Source organism: Eulemur rufifrons, chromosome 25 (genome assembly GCF_041146395.1).
Source record: "Eulemur rufifrons isolate Redbay chromosome 25, OSU_ERuf_1, whole genome shotgun sequence".
Classification (NCBI taxonomy): Eukaryota; Metazoa; Chordata; class Mammalia; order Primates; family Lemuridae; genus Eulemur; species Eulemur rufifrons.
In genome coordinates, this window is record NC_091007.1 from 1,335,082 (window position 1) to 1,356,459 (window position 21,378).

A 21,378-nucleotide genomic window follows, 5' to 3' on the forward strand; every position below is an offset into this window, starting at 1 on the left:
TAATGCTAGTAAGCATAAATCTATGTTTCTAATAGCCGTGACAATTTCAGAGTTGGGGCTGACTTCTTATTGGGTCTGATTAGATCATCACTGTTTTTAGTCTTATAGGTGATGATGAACTCATCATCTGTATATTAATTATTAGTAAAGCTTATTTTTAAAGGATTTAAAATATATAAAAAAAGAAGTTCCAATATTTTCTTCCTGTACTCCAGAGACGATATCTTGCTTACCCTCTGGGAGGGGTATATCCCACTTGGGAAAACACTTGGGTAGGTCTCCCATGACAAAAGAAATATCACGTGGTTTATGTAGCAAAACTTTTGGCCATTATTAAGGAGTATAAAATTACTAAGAGGGTGATAACAACTTTTAAATGTATAGTTTGAAAAAGAAAAAGAATAAAAATTAATGAACTAAGACTCTAACTCGAGGTTAGAAAATGAGCAATACAGTAAACCAAAGAAAACAGAAAGAAAGGTAACAGTGGGAAAAACTAAATCAATACCCAATCATGATAAAACTCTCGACAAACCGAGAGTAGTAGAGAATTTCCTTAGCCCTGGGACCTACCACAAACAACATATATAATGATAAAATGTTAGAAATATTCTCTTTAAGTTTAGAAGAAAGCCTGCCATCAACATGTCTGCAACTCCGTAAGCCAATACAGTAAGACAAAAACGAGTGGTGTACAAATTAGAAAGGAGGCAACAGTATGATTTCATTACTTACAGACAGTGATTGCATAGAACATCTAAGAGAATATTAATAACAGCTATTGAACATATGAGAGCAAACTGGCTATAAGAATCATAAAAAGAAATCAATAGACTATATATATATAATAGCAATAAACAGTAAAGTATAATTTTAAAGATCCTCCTACCAAAATAGGAATAATTTTTTAAAACTCATAATAAATCCATGAAAAAAAATGTCTGAAACCCCCTTTATGGGGAAAATTGGAAAGTATTAATGAAGAACATAGAAGTCCTAATTAAATGGAGAGAGATGTCATATTTATGCAAGGAAGACTCAATATCATAAAAATGTCAATTCTCTGCAAATTACTCCATAAATTCAGTGCAGTTTTAATAGAAATTCCATTAGAGTTTATATAATAGATCTCATTCTACAATTCATGTGGAAGAGGAGAAGGCCCAAAATAACAAAAGCAGTATACAAGGTAGGGAGTTTATGACTTACTGTATTCGCTATTAAGGCACAGTGTGATATGAGCACAGGGATAAATAAATAATAAATCAGTGGAACAAAATAAAGAACCCAGAAACTGACCTACATAGCTACAAGGACTGACTGGGTCACAGGTGTGATGAACACCATTCAACAAATGGTGTTAGGGGTGAGGCAACTGACTGTTCCATCTAATGCCACATACATACAAAAGTAAATTCCAGAAGAATTAAAGAGATAAATGTGAAATACAGAACTTTAAAATGTTTTTAAAAAATTACAGTAGAATGTCTCAAAATCTGTTAAATTTCATTATACATATACTCACACATGTATACAATTTCATATAAATGCATAAGTATGATCATATATGTGCTTTTTTCCCCTCACTACACTCTTTTTGCCAGGCAGGTTCCTCTGTCTCCTTCCCCGTGTAAGTCCATCCCCAGCCTCTCCTCTAACCTGCCAACACACCGCATGTACCCCTCTATATTTTGCTCATGTTACTGACTAATACACACGCTCACGGGTAGATACCTGGGTGCAGGATGTTTGGTTGGTTGACTTTTCAAAACTGAGATCACATTAGTCATGCTTTTCTACATCTTCTGGATATGACCTTGGGATCAATAAAGATTTCTGAAGTTCTGTCACCTTTCTGAGTTTTTTCCAATTCTTATTTATATTGTTCTTTCATGTCTTATGCCATTTTCATAGTCTTTTAGCTCAATTTGAAATAGCATGTTATGTTTTGTTCTGCTTGTTTGAGCATTTCCTCCTGGTGTGCCTTCATTTCCTAAGGGGATGGCATTCGGTCCCTTGTTCCCTTTTTTCTCAGAGTGATTGTGTGTAGGACTTGAGAATTTTCTGATCATCTTAATGTGAATGTAGTTTTCCACAACTTGTACATGGAGGCCTGGTTCAGATAGGTTTTCTAACTGCACAGAGCTTCCCGGGTGTTGTTTTCATGAGAGCTGCTTTCTACAGCCTCCTGCTATCCGGACTGTGCCTTTCTTTTTCTCTTTCCTCTATTGTCCCTATCCTGCTCGATTTTGATTCATTTCCCAGCAGTTTCTCCTCAGTGTGGGGCCAGGAACTGGAAGCGAGCCCTGGCCGGTCACTTAAGAGTTCACAAGAGCTAGGCTGTGTCACAAGTAATCTGAAAAGTTATTCTGAGATGTGGGAGAATGAGTGTTACTTACGGGTGCTTATTCAATACTGATTAAGAACCAGAAATGTGAGCGATGTAGAGAGTTTTGCCACTACCATTGGCAGCAGGGCTGAGTGAAGGTGATGAATGATTACTACCAATACTCAGGAACATGGCTGTTCATCTTCCAGTTAATAAATCCTGCCTCAGGCAACAAATACTACTTTGGGCGATGAGAAAAGGATGTCTCTTTTTCTCGTGAAGGACTCCTCCATAGGATAAATAATGTGTTCCTTTAAAAAAAAGTGTTGCCTTTATATGTAATTTTTATCTCTTCTCTAACAAATACAGCCAGCCCTTGACTTACGTAAGAGTTCTGAAAAACTTTACATAACTAAGTTTTTTAATAGGGTGGAATCACTTTACAGCAAAGAGACAGCTTAGGGAGCTATTTAGAGAGTACACATGTTGCAGACAATTTATGAGCCTCCCTCATCAAAGTAATTGCCTTGTGAATACAGCCAATGCTGAACTTTTTTAAAGTGATTTTTTTTTTTTAGTTGTACAGAGTCTCTGTTTAATGGGGTAAAATGCATTCCTTCTATATGAAAATGAAATCTTTTTTTTCTTATAGAAAAGAAAACGAAGAGAGAAAGATGATGATGTTGTAAGCCTGAGCAGCCTTGATCTGAAGGTAAGCCCTGCTGTCCTGTTAAAGAAAAACACTTTAAAATCTGCAGATAGCATTTTATGTCTATTCTATAAGAGTAATGAATGCTGAGGTTTGGGGGGCGGGAGTTTTACATTTTTTTAAGTGCAAAACTGAATAATATTGGCTCGTAGACACACTCTTTTTGCCATTCTGCTTCTTTGTTAAGATTACGGAGAAAACACTCTTAAAACAGTGTCAGGCTGTAAGTAGTGATGGCAGACCCAGGTGCCTGAGGAGACTGGCCCTTAATCTGTGCCAGCCACGGAGGTGGGAGAGGCACAGCGGTGACCAGGAGAGCACCAGTCCCCTGAAGAAAGCAGCCACTGGTTTGCTCTGCCCCTTGTTTCGTGTAGCTCTGTCAAAATCTGGGTTTTTATGTGAAATCTCCTGAATTTTAAATGTTGAATCAAATTTTTCTTAAAAACAAACAAACAAAAAAAAACCATGTAAGCCAAACAACTTGTCTACATTGTCTACACTTGTCAGATTGTGTCCCATGGGCTTCAAATGTGTGACCTATGATAAACTCAGTGTGCACACAAAAATGCTTGCCTAGTCTTTTATGTAAAATTGTACTTAAGTCCAAAAACCTGGTATTTTTGGAATTACTTGCCCCACTTTTATCAGTTGGCAAATTGTACCAAAGCATCTTGAGTTTTGGGAGTCTTTTTTTAAGATTATAATGAAAAAGTTGTACATTTTTTAAATGAGATTTTTAAAAAATGTTTGACATTATGTTTGACAGCGGCAACTGCTGCTGTTTCTTTTTAAAGACATTTTCTAAGGCTGGGAGTGGTGGCTCACACCTATAATCCCAGCACTTTCGGAGGTGGAGGCAGGAGGATCGCTTGAGGCCAGGAATTCGAGACCAGCCTGAGCAACATAGCAAAACCCCATCTCTCCAAAAAATAAAAATAAAAAATTAACCAGGTGTGGTGGCACACGCCTGTAGTCCCAGCTACTCAGGAGGCTGAGGTAGGAGAATGGCTTGAGCCCAGGAGGTCGAGGCTGCAGTGAGCTGTGATTGGCCACTGCACTCCAGCCTGGGCTACAGGGCAAGCAAAACCCTGTCTCTTAAAAAAAAAAAAAAAAAAGTCTAAAAGTTAAATTTTTATAATTTGCCCATTAGCATTGTATCAAATCCAGCAAACCAGGTTTTTGTCTTATTTTTAGTGTATAATGTCTTTATAGAAGAATTACATGTTTTAAGTGTTAGGCATTTTGTAAAACAATTTTAGTTGCATTTAAAATATCTTGCATTTAAAGAAAAAAAAGTATGAAATGGCAACCCTGAATATTTTTAGGTATACTTCAAATCAAATCACATACAGAAATAAGACAGTATTTATAGTTTGCCACAATAAAATACGTGATCAAATCTATTTAAAGAAAATCCTCCTTTTCTTTAATTCAACTTTAGCAATTATCCCTAGTCTATGGTCAGATCAGTCTTACTTCTCTCTCCATTTGCCTACACCTCCTGTCTTATTTTGCACCAAATCCTAGACACTGTATCATTTCATCTGTAACTATTACATTATCTATTACCTTCATCATCTTTAAGATAAGAATTTTTTTCTTAAATACAATAAAATGCCATTTTTCACAAAACAATACAAAACCCACACAATAATTCTTTATTATCAGATTCGGTGTTCATACATTTTCTTGATGGTCTTGTATGTTTTTGTTTTTTGTTCCTTTTGTCTGTTTGAATTGGAATCCAGATAAGATCCATACATTGTGTGTCTTAAGTTCTTTTAATCTATAGGTTTCCCCTCTAGTTCTTTGTTTCCTTGCAATTTTTGTTACTGAAGAAACCGTGTGATACAGGATTTTCCTGTAGAGCTTTTCACGGCCTGAATATTTATGATTGCATCCCCACGATTACTATGTTCCTCTATTCCATATGTTTCTGGTAAGTTGGTAGTTAGATCTAGAGGCCTGATCCATTTGGTTTTGGGCCATGTACTTCTCTCAGAAAGTACGTAATGTCTTCTTGGGATACTCTCGAAATGGATGGGCATTGCCTAGATCCGTTGTTTCCTTGGAGGTTACGAAATGTTGTGCCTTCATCAGTCCTCTGTTTATTAACTGAACACTCTGTAAAGACGACAGTCCCCTCATCAGCCCTTTGGTCACTCTGAGGTACTGATTTATAATAAAGCCAGGACAAGTGCTTGATTCTCTTCCTTCATCAGTTTTAAAAAATAATTAGTTTCATTCATTAGCATTCTCTAAAAGTAACTAATGATTTTTTTTCTTTTTAATATTATTATGAACACATGGATATAAACACATTTGTTTTGCTTTGATTCATTTCAGTTCTTATTCTCACTGATGCTTAACTTACCCGTCTTTGGCTATTGGATGCTGCTTCAGGCTGGTTCCTATGTCCTTTTGACACGACCTTCACCTCGTATCTAGGGGATGAGTAGCCTCCGCGCCTTCCAGGATGACAAGTTATTTCAGGCTCATTTGTACATTTTTTTCTGCTTCATTTCTGGAATCAGTCATTTCTAAAGGGAGCCTGGTTTCTTTAGAAAATGGTAGAGGCTAAAATCTGGACCTTAGGAACACTCCGTTCTACTGGATTGGTCATTGTTGGTAGGCCTTTTTAATGACAGAGCTAGGAAATAAATATAATTTTAAATAATAAAATATGGATTTATATTGAAATATAAAATTCAAATCTACAGCATTTTTACTTAATCTCATCAATCCTACCATCTAGAGCTCTTTCAACCACACCAAAAATCCAGGTTCTTGGGAACACTGACCTAATTACTCATTTGATTTATCCCATGGTTCAAAGACAACAGTTTGCATTACTATAGATGATACTATAGATGATACTAAAATCAGTTTATGTTTTCTTGTATTTTTCAGCTTTTTTTTTCCCCCCCTATAGGTTACAGCATACTAGGGATGTACAGTCAAATTACTGTTTTTAAATTATTAGACTAGTTCCTTTTTTTGTAATGATGCCTTCAGCTCATTTGTTTTTATTTTCAATTTTTAAGAATTACAACTTTTTTAATATAATTTTATCTTAAAATTATGTCAGAAAATTATTTTGTAGAATTTCCAAGTCAATTCTACAAAAGACTCTTGTTCCTGTCCATGGCTCTTCTACCCTACTCTTTCTTTCAGATGAAATCTGTTCCTTTTAATTTTATGGTTTATCCTTCCACTTTTAAAATATATGCAATTGTGTATATATTTGTATATATAGCATATATATGCACACACAGCATATAATCCCACTTTCTTGGATAAACCATAGCATAATCTCTTTATGTTTTGTTTGTGTGTGTGTGTTTTTTGGCTTGGCTTATCTTTTGATTTTTAGGAAGGTCTGTGTTTTTGTTCTAACAGTTATCTTTATACTGATGCCTTTATATTAATATAATGCCTTTAACTCCCTCCTTTTGGCTGTTGTAAATTGATTTGTTCCTAGGGGCATTATTTTAATTATCTAGCACTTAACCCTTCCCTCCTTCTCCCCTGATGCAAAGTAGCATAGGAGACATGTCTCCCACCATGACTCTGAGAACATTATGAAGGTTCTTCCAGCTGCTTTTTCAAGGGTTTTAATGCAATTAATGAAAGGCAGCCAACACTACAATCCTTACGATTGCCATTGCCCCTCTGTTGTTCATTTGCCATCGCAACTATGTAAGTCATTGCTTCACCTGTCCATCTGTATCTCATCTCCACCATACCTGTAGTCCTTATCACCATTTTACCAAGGAGTGATTCCATTCCAGAGTCCCATGCCGTGTTTCTGATCTCTAGGACCAACGTCAGTGTCAACGTCTTAGCCTAGGTTCCCTCCAGAAATCAGAGCCTAAAACAAGGACTCATTGACAGGTGGTCTGTCTTGAGGTGTGATCCCAGGGAACAGAGTGGGGCAGTGAAACAGAAGGAGGCTCATGCAGTGTCTATAATTAAGTTGGTCACTCCTGGGCAACTGGGGTTGATCTTGCTAGGACCCTCTGAAAAGCTGTATAAGGTACGTTGCAGAATTGTCTTCTCAAGGAATTGCAGAGGGGAGCTTTTATCCTCCAGCTCCTGTGTTCCACAAGGCAACAGTGGCCCTTGGGGTGTCTGTCCCTCACACTCCCAGGCTACACATGCTCAAATGCCACACAATAGCATCCAAGAAGCCCAGGGTGGAAGGCAGGAGATAAACACAGTGCAGCTGAGGCAAGAGGCTGTGAGACTGTGGGATTGTGGTAAATGACGGTGGACCACTGTAAACTCAAGTGGTAGTCGTAACCTCAGCTCTTGTGCAAGATGTACAGTCTACTGGAACGGACCAGCAAACCCTCTTGCATTTGGTATGTGGCTGCTGATCTGGCCTGTGTGGCAATGGCTGGCGTCACGGTGAGCTGGGAGAACAAGAAGCTGAGCACTGGGCACAGTGCCATCGTCTTCAGTTTGGGGCGTTAGCTGAAGGTCAGGGAAAGTGGGAGGAATCCCACTTACCATCCTGTGACAGAAGCATGTGTGATCTTCTACACTGGGAATTACCTGTTATCCTGGATGAGACAAAAGTCACCGCTGACGGTACTGTTACCGCATTTTATTTGCTGTTTGTGGTGTCATCACATAAAAACCATTGTTTTGACAATACCAAACTTAGCCTGTCAGACTATTTATACTAATATACTAATAGTATTTACTTGATCTAAATTGATGATCTTTTCTCAAACCAAATTCTTAGTAAAGCTTGGAGACATTCATATTTTTAAACCAAATGATTTTTAAAATCTGAAATCCACATATTACTTCATTACTAATTTCTTTCATACTCATCTAGTTCACTTGTAACTCTCTGTTTTTGTTTTTAACCTATTACTAGATATTTTGAAACTCTGGCTTCTTAAAAATTCCATTTTTCAATCAATGCTTCCTTTTTTAGTAAGATTTTAAATTTTATTTTTAACCTGTCTTTAGTGAGAAACACATTGATAGTATAGGTTTGTACTCTTGAACTGTAGAGCTTTAAAATGGAACAGTTTTCTTACATTAATATTTAGAAAAAGTCCTTAACATATACCTTTTGAACTGTGGAATCTTTTACATATACTTGTATGATTTCTTAAATATGTTTAATTTAGTAATATAAAACATGAAGGCTTTATAAGGGCTAAAGATACAAATTTTACTGTCATCCATATTTTTCTACAGATTAAAAATTGTTTAGGTAGTCATCTATGTAATATCCCTACAAATACAAAGTTGAAAAAAACAGGTTGACAATTGCATTTCACAATATCCCATGTAGAGGGCAGCAGAGAATATTTTTCTTTTTCCCGGTAATGACTTTCCTAGCCTAATTTCCAACAGTTTGCTATTGTTCCAGGTAACAGTAAATAAAAACAATACCTAAACCAAAAAAAGTAATGATTATTCTTAAGCTCTAATTTATTGCTAAATTCCAAACATTTTTTCACATTTAAAAGGGGAGAAAAGATAACCTGACAGTCCCTTTTCTGTACGAAAGGGAAGGAAACAATGTTATCTTTCTCTTTACCTAATTCATAGTTTAGGAAAGACAGGGTTAAAGGCTCCTTACAAGCAGAACAGAGGCTGTAACTTAACCTGGTGTTTCAAAACCAGTAATTTTATCAAAAACCTGGATGCCTTTTACAAAGCTGCATTATTGTTTTTAGATAATTCAGTCGAGTTTTTAAGTTTATAAATTCTAGATTTTCTACACAAACAAAAAACACTTAACTGCTCTGTGCCTCAGTTATACCATTTGTCGATAGTTTTATTATATAAGTAATTGCTATAGATAACATCATTAAAGTACTATCATCTATTGAAATAGGGTCTCTTCTATACTTAAACAACTGAAACCATTTTATAATCTTTTTACCTACCCTATGCCTTGTTATAAAAAGGCTTTAAAGCAGCTGATCTTTCAACTTTTTTTATGGTTCTTTTTCTATAAAATGTTGGCAATTATTTAGTGAACCCTACTAGCCTGGGATTCAGGGAACTTAGGTTGTAAAACTAACTCTGCTATTACTAACACTTAGGAAGCACTTAGTATGTCCCAGAGCACATGTGTTGTTTTACCTGTGTTGTCCTATCTGGAAGGTGCGTTGTGACGGCAGCTGAGCGGACCAGATTCAAGTCCCTGTCCAGCCGCCGAGTGATCAGGCTCCTTTAGACAAGTTTCTTCAGCTTTCTCTAAGTCCCAGCTTCCTCCATCTTTAAAATGGTGATAATAATAAGTACTTCATAGAGTTGATTGAGTAAGATAACATGCATAAGCTCTGTCACCACGTAAGACCTTAAGTTTCCTATTTTTTCACCACCATCCTTCAGTTTCCTCCCGAGAAAACTGAGGAGGATGGGTCAGTTTTCCTCAACTCCGGAGGATCGCGGAGGCCCGGTTCAGCCCTCTGGTTTTATGGACCATTTTGACAAGACTCGAGATGCCCTGAGTGCTAACTGAACACGCACTTGTTCACCGGCGGCTGCAGAGGGGCAGCGGTGGGCCGTCCTGGGAGAAGGAGCACTGCCCTTGAAACCTGAGTCAATTATTTTTTATAGATTATTTGTCATTATAAATAGTCTGTGCCCACTATTTATTCTTCTCTAGTCACTCTTCAACCCCTATCATTTATGTCTGTCTTAACTCCACTGAACTAGCACACTTGGGACCCTCATTGAACCTGTAATCGCTAAATCCATGAATCTTTTCTTAACCTCCTTGACCTCTTTGCCATAATTAACAGTTTTTCAACCCTTTGTTTTTTCCCTTCTGACAAAATTCTCTTTCTCTTGGCATTCCTCCAAAGTTAGATCCTTGGACTGGTGTTCTTTTTGCCTAGATTTTCTCTCCTAGGCATTGCATCTAAATTCCCAAGCTTCAATTCTGACCTCTATATATCTGAGTCTTCAGTCTAAATCTACCCTCCAGCCTCTTATGCAAGTTCTTGTCCAACATTTCCAACTACTAGCTGAATATTTTCACTTGCATGCTCTTCCACCACCTCAGACTAGGTATATCTAAAAAGAAACTTAGAATTTTCTTTCAAAACTCATTCCTTCTTATTTCTTTATTTGTAGTAACAATTACCCCCCCACACACGTTTAAAAAATCTTAGGCATCTTTGACTTCTTGTATATATCCTGTTCCTTTCCCACTGCCCCTGCCTTTGGGAAAGTTCTTGACACCTGATTCTGGTTTTTGCATTATGTTTCCAGTCATCTTTCAGCCACATGTATCTTATTAAACGCCAACCACATGTGTCTTATTACAACAACATAGTTCTCCTTATCTCTCTCACCTGCTTAATAAAGCCATCTGCTCTGTCTTTACCCACAGCCCTGACTCACAGTGTGTGTTCACTCCTTCATCCTCTTCACACGTTCCTCTTGCTCAAACCTATGAAAAATACAGGGCATTCAAGACCCCACTGACATAGCATCTCACAGCCTCTTCCATAGCATCTTTCCCTGCCATTTCTGACCTTGGAAGACTATTAGAAGTCCTAGCTACACAGCTTATTTTGGAATTTGCAAAAGCTGTCTTGTATCAAGTATCTCTTCGTGTGGCCTACTTTTACACAGTTGGGCTGTTAGCACTTTAGGAACAGATATGAAACCTGGTTTTTTTAAATCACCCAAGTGTCTAGAGTACTGCCTTTTATATAGTAGATTTTTCTGATTCCAATAAATCCTAAGAATAGAAATGTTTTTGTAAATTGTGAATGTCATATCATAGTTGTGTACAGTTAAAAAAAATTACCATTCAGAATAGAATGCAGCACTTTGTGTTAAAAAAAAAAAAAAAGAAAAGAAAGAAAGAAAGAAAGAAACTGCTTCATGGCAAGCCTACCAAACCAGCAGAAGTGGTGGTGGTCCACAAAGGAAAGGATTTAGACTAGGAACTTGAGACTGTCACTGTGCATGGCTTCAGGCACGTCCCTTCACCTCTGTGAGCCTCATTTCTTCAGCTGTAAAATGCAGGGCTTTCTAAGTAGGTCTTTTGAGCCTCTTAGGACTATATCAAGATCAGCTAATTCAGTTTAGAGAAGAACCTAAAAATGTTATGGATTTTTAGAACAGAAATCACCTTTTATGTATTTGTGTTATCTAGTACATCTAATGCACAGATACCAAGTTTTTAACACAGACAAATATCTGCCTTTAAGTCTAAGAAATACTGAGCTTTAAAAATCTGAAGAAGCCCAATGATACTTCACCCATAACCTGACGGGGAACCGACTTCAGTAACAGTGAAACTGAAGTGCACGGACTGCATTTAGCCTGCTCCTCTTCAGAAAAAATGGTGGGAACCATTTTATAAAGACTCTTGATAATTTTACAATTGTGAAGATGCTTGTATTTCTGTAAAATAAAAGCAAGTTGCGTGGATAATTAGGGTTTTTCTTTAAGATACACAGTTATTTAACCCCGAATTCCTATTTTCTTACTTGAAGTTGCCAACTTGTCCATACTAAATTCCTTACTAGGCAATAGAGTTTTATAGAAAGCCTCCCTGGGACTAAGCACTGGAGTAGCTAACTTAGCAGTTTGTTACTACATCGGGAAGGGAGGTTTCTGCCTTGCATTAACCCAGCTTCCTTCCCCTCTCCTCTTGCTGTAGAAATTCCAAACCTTTTGATAAAGAGCTTTCTCTCGGGCAGCGAAAGCTGAGGCGCCCAGGTGTGCCCAGCTGTCAGTCAGCTGCGGTCACGTGGGCGCCGGCCCCGCCCCGCCGGCCCGGCCCCGCCCCCGCGCCCTGGGGCCGGCGCGCGCCGCGGGCGGCGGGCAGACGCGTCGCGGCAGCGGCGGAGCATGGGCGCGCGGCGGGGCCCGGCGTGGGGCGAGCCCGGGTGCCTGCGCGGCGCCTGCGTGCGCGGCTGACTCGTGCGGGCCGGGGGCGCGGGCGCGGGCAGCATGGTGGCGCACGACGAGGTGGGCGGCCTCCTGCCCATCAAGAGGACGATTCGCGTCCTGGACGCCAGCAACCAGTCCTTCCGCGAGCAGGAGGTGAGACGGGCGGTGGGGCGAGGGCGCCTTCTGACCCCGCCGGACTTCGAGTTTTTTAACAGTTTATCAACGATACAGTGTGCAGGTTTGACGTTCGTTTAAGGACTGTGGTCTGCGTTTAGTTTACACGTGGCAGAGTTGAGTGCACACAACTTTATACAAGAAAGAAAAGGTCTTAGGTATACCTGCTCCTCCAGTTGGTTAAATTCGTCACGTTTCTGATACTTGGTACAGTTTTTTAACTTGCATTTATGTCACCCGGTCTTAGTATGGCTCTAATGGAGGGGGAGGAAAATTAAGAATCCCTTCCTCGTAAGTTCATGCTAGTGAACAAATTGCAGCTCAAGTGCCGTGTGACCGGCGCGCGTTTATTTTTCTTTCCACATCTGATAAGTTCGTTGTGTGCCACTTTTTTCTTCAGAAAGAAAGAGATATGTTAGAATATTTAAGCCGATGAGCCATTATTTAAGTTCCAGCCTCCTTGCTTTAATTGTGTTAAGTCATTATGGTTTTTTTAAAAGTCTTTATAAACATTTATCAGAATAAATTATTTTTATGCCATTTTACATAATCTCAACAGTTGATTTAATACTGTGTGGTATTTTACTTACAGTACACACTGCAGTATATGTACTGTGGGTGTATACTACATTATCACTTTTGTGATAGAAATAGTGTTCCTGTGTTCAATTAACTATCTCTTGCTTGTGGTGATGGTTTTGCAGCTGCTGACATATGTCAAAATTTATCTAATTATACATTTTAAATACGTGCCGTTTATTGTATACCTCAACAAAGTTGTCATACAGACACACCTTTTGGTAGCTGCCATCTTTAGGAGGTACACTGTTATTTGGTGTGGTTTGGCTTCGGTTTTTGGCTTGTTTGTTTTTGGTCTTTGTTGATATGCCTCTGTTTTCTTGGAATGTATAAGCGTTTCCTCTGCGTAGAGCAATTCTTCCATGACCCTTAGTGTAAATCCTGAAACTGATCATCTTTTGGACCAACAAGAACTGGTCTTTGTTTGGTATCAGACACAGGCCATGTCTCTGGCGTACCTTCCTGCCAAAGTTAAAGACAACAGGGATGTTGGGGTTTTAGAACTAGCAACACGGCCTTAAATAATTTGAGTATTTCTAGAAAGGGAAGAAATCCCGTGTGTGATCATAACTTATTTTTATCTTTTTAAAATTAACTTTCTATTTACATTCTTCTTATTTTTAAGTTCTTGCCAAGTAGATTATTTGTCTAGTAACTCAAAACGAATAAACCCATACATGTACTGTTTTTTTTAAGTGTATTGATTTGACTTCCTATACAAGAGACCCCCTCCTAAAATATGTCCTCTAAATGGCATATTAGAAGAAAAATCCTTTATACAAAAAGCTAGATTCTCAACAGGTTTTTTCCATGTTCTTGCATTTATGTGTAAGGTATAGCCTTGATAAAAGACTTTGTATTAATTTTAACAATTTTCTGTTTATAGATACCCGAAAAATATTTTAAGACAAAATCTGACTGCAAGTGGATTATAGAAATTAATTAATTAGAAGCCTGGTCAGAGGGCAGATTCCCTATAATGCATGTGACTGCTTAGCTAAACTCGATAGTCTGATTAAAAATTAACCTAAATAAACATAAACTTATGTTAGAGGGTATTGGGGATTTTTTTTTTCCTCCAAGTGAACTTTAGCCCTGGTGAAAGCTTGGCCTAGGGCAGAAAGTTCCTTGAGCCCGTAAAACTTGTTGGTATTCTGTTTATTCTCATAGATTTTCAGATTGTCTTTAGAAGAGAGTATAGTTCCAATATCCTTATCTTTCTTTAAACTTATTGTACTTGCCTAACATGTTTCCAGCACTACAAAAATAAACAATAACAGCAAAACCATCATAGGAGCCTTACTTTTGGTGGGTAAAATAAGTATATTCTTACTCCGCTTTCTCTTCATCACCTCTAAATACTGTATCCTCTTTACAGAGAATATGGGTGTACTACCAGTTCTCTAAAAATATTGTCTTAGAAATATGTTTTGTGACAATGCAAATGTTTAGGTACTTAATAGCCAAACCAGGATTATTAAAATGGTTCATCTGGACCTTGAAAGAAAACTACTTTTGGTTGCAGCTCCCTGGGGGCCAAATCCTAACCTATATTCCAAAAGAGACAAATTGTTGTCCCAGTCTTTTAGGTGGCCCAAGTATGCCTAATCCTTATCACTTTTTCACAAAAGTGTTCTTTCTGTATGATATTTTTTTCAAATAGTGTGTGTATCCTGATATTAGTAGCAGGCCATATTCAGTATTATACCTTTACATTTCATAATCACACTTTTCAAGGCTTTTTATTAAAATTGTTCATACTTTTGAAATATATATGCTAAAAGTTATATCTGCCAAACAGTCTTCGTATATGTTCTTTGATTAAGGCAGGAAAGTTACTGAGTCTTGAAAAGCATGTGCAAATGTGTCTACCTCCTCTCCCTCCCCCCACCCATAGTTCCTGATTTAGCACCACGCTTCTTCCCAGACCTTTTAGACGTGGTAAACTCTGAAGAGTAGCATATCTTGTGTTGAGAAGTGAGATCATAGTTGGGTTTTTTAAGGATTGTGGAACATACTTAATCACTGAATACTGCTTGTCATAACATGCACCCTTAAGAAATGACATAAAGTCCATGTTAGTTTCAGAAATATGCTTTAGATGGATTTACATTCAATTATCTAAATCTAAATTCTGTAGTTTTTATTTTAAATATCCCATAATTTTGAGTTACCAGGAAATAAGTTGTACAGTAACTGATCCTATAAAGATAAGAATTTTTATCACTAATGTGATTTTCTGTAATGAAATAGACATCAAAAGTTTCTTTCCTCCCAGCTAAACTAACTTTTCCTTCCATATTCAATGGAAGAAGCACCTTTCTCAAGACTTTTAAATTGAAATTAACTATTTTGTGATTTACTGGGAAGTCACATGTGTTATGCTTGAAACAAGGAAGAGGAGTTAACCTCTGTTTCCAAAGAGCAGAGCAGAACTTTCTGACAGCTGCTTTGTTTCTAGTTGAGGTTGGCGTATCTTACTTCGTGAGGTAATTCTAGCTGCAGTCCAACAGGAGACTCTTTGTGCTGCCTGTGCTAAACGGAGAGGAATGCCTGGGCCGGCCCCGCACGCGCGCGCGTCACTCAGGCCGCACAGATGCGCGCCGGCGTCTGCACGTCCTCAGCCACACGGCGTGGGCTGTGTTGCTACAGATCTCAGAGTTTCTTTTTCAGTTAATTGAACATTTGCATGTTGGTGGCTTTATATTCAAAGTATTACTTTGGAGGTGATTATTTAGGGGGTGGGGTTGGTCTATAACTCCACCTCTTAAAGCCTGCACAGTTCTGAATTCTCTTTGATTATCTACAAAGTCTCTTCAGTAGTTCGCATTCCTTTCTGATATGTATGTATTCATTTGGGAGTTTTAATAAGTCGGATTGCTTCTTTGGATATTCAGATCGTTTAAATTTCTTTCCAGGTAGTTTTAATTTTTTTCTGCCAGTTCATTCTTAAATTATTTGAAGGGGTTATTTTTAAGTGATAATATAATTTTAAAGTATACGTCCTGAATTCTCAACAAATTGTTTATGTTGAGTATACCACAATTGTCAGAGGCACCAAATACAAATAGTTATGGTTCCATAGATATCATAAAGAACAGACCTACCTATTTTGTAATCTGGCATTCTTCCTTTCAATAACTGTTTGAGTCACCTAATGGTATGCCTCCATTTTCCTAGCCATAAAATGAGAAGTAATGCAATTTTTATAAAGTTTTGAGGTCCTTGAATGATAGTGATGTATTTGCAATATTATTACTATTTCTGAATTTGTGTATATTTTTCCTTTAAGTTAATAAATTAACATATGAAAGAGGATCCAATTATTTATGAATCCTAGTGTTTATATAGTAAGTGCATCCCTAGAAAAGAATGCTAGTAATAGCTAAAACTTAATACGTGCCAAGCACTGTCTGAGCTCTGTTTACTCATTTAATCTTCACAACTTCATAAGAGAAGTGCTGTTATTAGCCCCATTTTACAGATGAGGAAACTGAGGCCTATGGTGTGCCCTAGCAACTAGAGCCAGGATTTGCATCCAGTCTGACACCAGAGCCTGGGAGCTCTTTTAACCCCTCCCCTGCCTTGGCTTCACCACTTTCTGACCCAGTCCATTGTCAGACATGTTTATTTAAAGGTTATTCTCTAACTGAAGTAGTTAAGAATGAAATTACATAATGTCTGGGTTTGCTTTAAAATGTTTAAGTAGGGCCAGAAATGAAACAAATTGTACTAGAAATTGTTGAAACTGAAGGAGAGATACATGGGATCTGTTATGCTATCCTCTGCTTTCATTTATTTGAAATTTTTCATAATTTTAAGGCTTTTAAAAAAAGTTACTCACCACATTAAACTATAAAAAGTTCTATCGAATCTTCGGATGTAATTTCTTTGCCTTAATTTTAGTCTATCTTTTAATGGAAATATGTTCTCAAAGTGATAGTCAAATATTTGGCTTTCCTTACATCATTTATCAAGTTACTGCTACTCGGAGTGTTCTTACTGTTTCAACAATGAAAAACAACATTCATTTTTAGAGTTTTGTGTTATGTATTTTATAAGATACAAAAATTGTTTTGTGAGAGGGCTTAACTTTGTCCAAGCTTGTATGAAATCATTGTACCTGGAATACATTGTGTAATCTGGTTTTGTTTTTATAGGAGCCAAGCAATAAAAGAGTTCGACCTCTAGCTCGGGTCACGTCCTTGGCAAACTTAATCTCTCCTGTAAGAAATGGAGCAGTCAGACGTTTTGGTCAAACAATACAGGTAAAAAAAGGGGGGAGAGAGTAATGTAGTCAGGGGGACTTTTTACAGAAGCCTGAAATTTGTTTTTTCTCTGAGCTGTATAGACAAGTTTACACTATTATACTTAAATATAAGTTTTCTTTTTGTAATATGCTAGAAAGGAATATTATTACCAAAACAATGTTTGTACAACCTCGTTATATTAATTTGCATCTTATATCACTGGATAATCTTGGCTAGTTTTTATTCACAAAAAGTAGTTTTGGCTGATAAATATTTTAGAATGACAGGTTGAAACTTGAATAAATGATTTTCTGCGTTGAAAAATTCTCAGAACTTCATCCTTAATCTGTCTTTCTCTGCTTTAAAAAAAGAAAAAGGGAATAATTACTGTTTGTTCCAAATCTTACTTTCTCTTTTGTTCGCCATTTTTTTTAAAGTCATTTACCCTCCGTGGTGACCACAGATCCCCAGCCTCTGCCCAGAAGTCATTTAGCAGATCCGCAGCGCCGACACCTGCCAAGAGAAGAAGCAGCGTGCTGTGGTCAGAGATGCTGGACGTCAGCACGAAGGAGTCTTTGACCACCCGGGAAATCAAACGTCAGGAGGTACGCTGACATTCCACCCCACGACCCAGTCTATTGGCCTGTACTGAAAAAGGATCCCTGCTTTGTAAACGTGTGTTTTGCCAGAACAACAGGCTAATGTCTATGGCAAAATTAACTTGCATTTTTTTTGTATTTGAACAACAATTCATAACACATGACATAATTCAAAATGGTGCATGACACTTTGTGTGGGTGCTGGTCATCAAATTAACTCTAATGGGGTAAAATTATAAAACATACAGCAGCCTCTTATTTTGAGATTCCATTCTGAATTATGGTTTTCAGACTGAGTCATTTGAAAAAATACTGTTCAAAATATCAGTTAAATAATGTAAAATATCAATTGTATATAATTTTTCTTTCTCGAAGGAATGACCTCTGATTTTTGCGGGATGTTTTTTAGGCAATATATGAAATGTCCCGAGGTGAACAGGATTTAATTGAAGATCTCAAGCTTGCAAGAAAGGTCAGTAAGTAACTTTTTATCATGTGCCCTAGTTTTTAAAAATTACATTTCACAGATTCTAAAGGATAAGTTTCTTAACCTTTAGAAGTAAAAAAGTAGAAAATATCTCCTGGAGAATACATTTTTTAGATGAGGTCTGGACACATACTCATCTTACTAATGAGTATTAGTAAGAGTCTATTTGGGGATTAACACACACTTTGATTTCTTTTATGTGTAGCAAACAGAATCCACACTGGCTTCTATGTAATTAGTCCTGTTTGCATCCAAAGATAGACCTCTCATGTTTGATCTCTCTGCACATTTCTCCCCTCTGCCAGGCCTACCACGACCCCATGTTAAAGTTGTCCATCATGTCGGAAGAAGAACTCACACACATATTTGGTGATTTGGACTCTTACATACCTCTGCATGAAGGTTAGATATGCTACTTAATTTTCATTAGTATCTGAACAGCAGTAGCACAAGTAATTTTAAATCTAAACTTCTAATGTAATGCTAACCTATTTTTCTGCATTTTTACACTTCAGATTTGTTGGCAAGAATAGGAGAAGCAACCAAGCCTGATGGGACAGTGGAGCAGATTGGTCACATTCTGGTAAACTGGGTATGTGGCGAGTTGATCCCAGATATGGTTTCTTACAGATGTGCCCTGTAGCAGTTTCTGATGAATATCAGATTGATGTGATCTCATAACTGGATTCTACAAACAGATAAGGCATTAAAACTAAACAAATTTACAGTGATATAAGAAGCTACAGTCTGTTTAAAAAAATAAACTTCATTAATGTTACAGTTTCATTTGTATTACACATCTGTTTACAAATGTGTTCTTGCTTGGACAGAATTTGCACATTATGTGCTATTAATTATCTGCTGCATTCTTTCACGTAACGTGCAAGGGCCTGCCGGGTGCTGGGCACTGTTTGAGGCGTGGGCACTGGGGGTGCGGTGCTGAAAGGCAGGTGCTGTGTTTGTAATCAGCGGGGGACTAGCCCAGACATAAGCGGCCTCAGGGCTGGTGATCAGTGTGGCAGAGGACGCTCAGGTGTCCTGGGAACACACACTGCAGGCCTCTCTGAGGTCCGGGCAGGTAGAAGTCTTGAGGCTTCAGCTGGATTTAGCCAACTTAGGAAAGTTTGAAGAGCATTCTGATGTTTGCCTAGAATACTAGTCTGCTCCCACAATTATCTGCAGGACAATGTCCACAGCTTGTTAAAACTCTCAATAGCTGCACATTTTGTGTTCACGTTCACAGGCTTGTTTACACACTCAGTCGTAATAGGAACTCATTGTTTTTCTTTGATTGCTCTTCAGTTACCAGGCTTGAACGCCTACAAAGGCTACTGCAGCAACCAGCTGGCAGCCAAAGCTCTGCTTGACCAAAAGAAACAGGATCCAAGAGTCCAGGACTTCCTCCAGCGATGCCTTGAGTCTCCCTTCAGTCGAAAACTAGATCTTTGGAGCTTCCTAGATATACCTCGAAGCCGTCTAGTCAAGTATCCTTTACTGTTGAAAGAAATTCTTAGACACACTCCCAAAGACCACCCTGATGTCCAGCTTCTGGAGGATGCTGTAAGTAGTCCCTAAGTGATCCTTTCGTTTTTCAAGTTTATACCTTAGGTTGCCTTAGAAAGTTAGAAAATTATACTCCCAAATCTTCCGTATGTTGAACCAGCATAGTGAAGCATTCTGTTGTTCTGAGTACCAGTACGTTAGTTCACTGTGCAGTGAACAGTGAGGAGATGTACATGTGTCGTGCGTAACACATTTTATGTTTGTATCTTAATCGAGGGACTGGATTCCAATCTGATCTCTTCACTAGACAGACGTGTGACTTTGGACCAGCCACCCGGTTTGGCTGGGACTGTGTCTTCATCTGTAAAGTGAAGGGGCTGGCTGAGTTAACAGATTTCTAGGCTCCTTGCAAGCTTTCAAATTCTTCTGTCTCCTGACATTTTTGCCTTGTGGGGAAACAGGATGAGTTCACATACTGAATACTGAAGTTGCTCCATCAAACTTTTGGTAATTTTTAGGTGTTGATAATACAAGGAGTTCTCTCTGACATCAATGTGAAGAAAGGGGAATCCGAGTGCCAGTACTACATCGACAAGCTGGAGTATCTGGATGAGAAGCAGAAGGACCCGAGGATCGAAGCGAGCAAAGTCCTGCTGTGCCACGGGGAGCTGAAGAACAAACACGGACACGTACGTGCCTCCGACGCCCCCGGGGCGGCTGCGCTTCCCCTCCCGCCCGGTTTAGTCTTTGCGTGTAAATTGTGACGCAGGGTTGTAAGGGTAAATGCATGACGTAGTGGAAGAAGGATGTCTCAGTGGAGAATCAGGAAGACTTCATTTTTTAGTTTTGAAGCATAAAACAACTTATTTGGCTGGGGTTCCTTTCTAAATATCCTATAAGGTCCATAACGTTTAATAAAAAAGGAAATCCTTCAAAAAAATTTTGAGGAGTTTATAGAAATAGTTTTCAGCGCTACTTACTCAACAAATTTCTGAAGCAGATTGAATAAAAGTGAATTTATTTTAAAAATGCTAATTTACAAAAGTACCTGTTAGAACTAAGTACAATCATGGAATGGTATTTTTGTTGCTTTTAAAAAGCCCAATTTATAAGTTGGGGTTTGTTTTTTTTATTTTTTTATTTTTTTTTTGTTTTAGAAAAAGTTAAAATCTGACATCTCTGATTTCCCTCTTGGGACCTAGTTCTTTATTTAAAGGCTTAATTTTGTGTGGGACAAAATGGAACCATTAATATTTGACCAGCTTGCATTTTTTAATCCCTGCTTTGTTAGAAATTTGTGCTACATGGTTCTGGTGTTTCAAGTCATGCTACTGTTGATAGGTCTTCATGATGCATAGTGTTACTTAACTGTTGGTTAATCTGATTTTACACTCCAATAAAAAAAAGTTTTATGTAGTCTCAAAATAGAAAAACCTTCCAGATGGAACATGCATACCCTTGAAATCACTGTCTTTATGAGGTCATTTGTGAGAGATCTTAGAAAATAAATTTGATAAAATTAATAGTCTGATCAACTATTTTAACAACGTATGTCAGTCACTTAAAATCACGAAGTTCCATATTTAGAAGGTATTTGTTCCCATTTCTCCAGAAACTTTACATTTTCCTGTTTCAAGACATCTTGGTTCTGACCCGGCCTGTCACGCGGAACGAGCGGCACTCCTACCAGGTGTACCGGCAGCCGATCCCGGTCCAGGAGCTGGTCTTGGAAGACCTGCAGGATGGAGATGTGCGGATGGGAGGGTCCTTCCGGGGGGCTTTCAGCAACTCAGATAAAGGTAAAATACGAGCTTTAAAATAAGTTAAAGAAATACAAGCTCAGAATCTTAAATGAATTT

The 21,378-nt window shown here is 38.1% G+C and overlaps 1 protein-coding gene across 2 annotated transcripts in view; it reads left to right on the forward strand.

The window, feature by feature from the left end:
* Window positions 1-21,378, forward strand: part of NET1 (neuroepithelial cell transforming 1) — a 32,573-nt gene that overhangs the window by 9,107 nt on the left and 2,088 nt on the right. The window contains exons 3-11 of one of the 2 annotated variants that reach the window (XM_069458706.1): window positions 2,982-3,041; window positions 16,841-16,948; window positions 17,368-17,535; window positions 17,939-18,001; window positions 18,322-18,418; window positions 18,532-18,608; window positions 19,319-19,576; window positions 20,038-20,208; window positions 21,132-21,318. In XM_069458706.1, the coding sequence (XP_069314807.1) occupies window positions 2,982-3,041; window positions 16,841-16,948; window positions 17,368-17,535; window positions 17,939-18,001; window positions 18,322-18,418; window positions 18,532-18,608; window positions 19,319-19,576; window positions 20,038-20,208; window positions 21,132-21,318 (1,189 nt within the window). Of the gene's footprint in view, window positions 1-2,981; window positions 3,042-11,882; window positions 12,081-16,840; window positions 16,949-17,367; window positions 17,536-17,938; window positions 18,002-18,321; window positions 18,419-18,531; window positions 18,609-19,318; window positions 19,577-20,037; window positions 20,209-21,131; window positions 21,319-21,378 lie in introns of those variants that run through there. The other variant, XM_069458707.1, reaches the window with a different exon arrangement.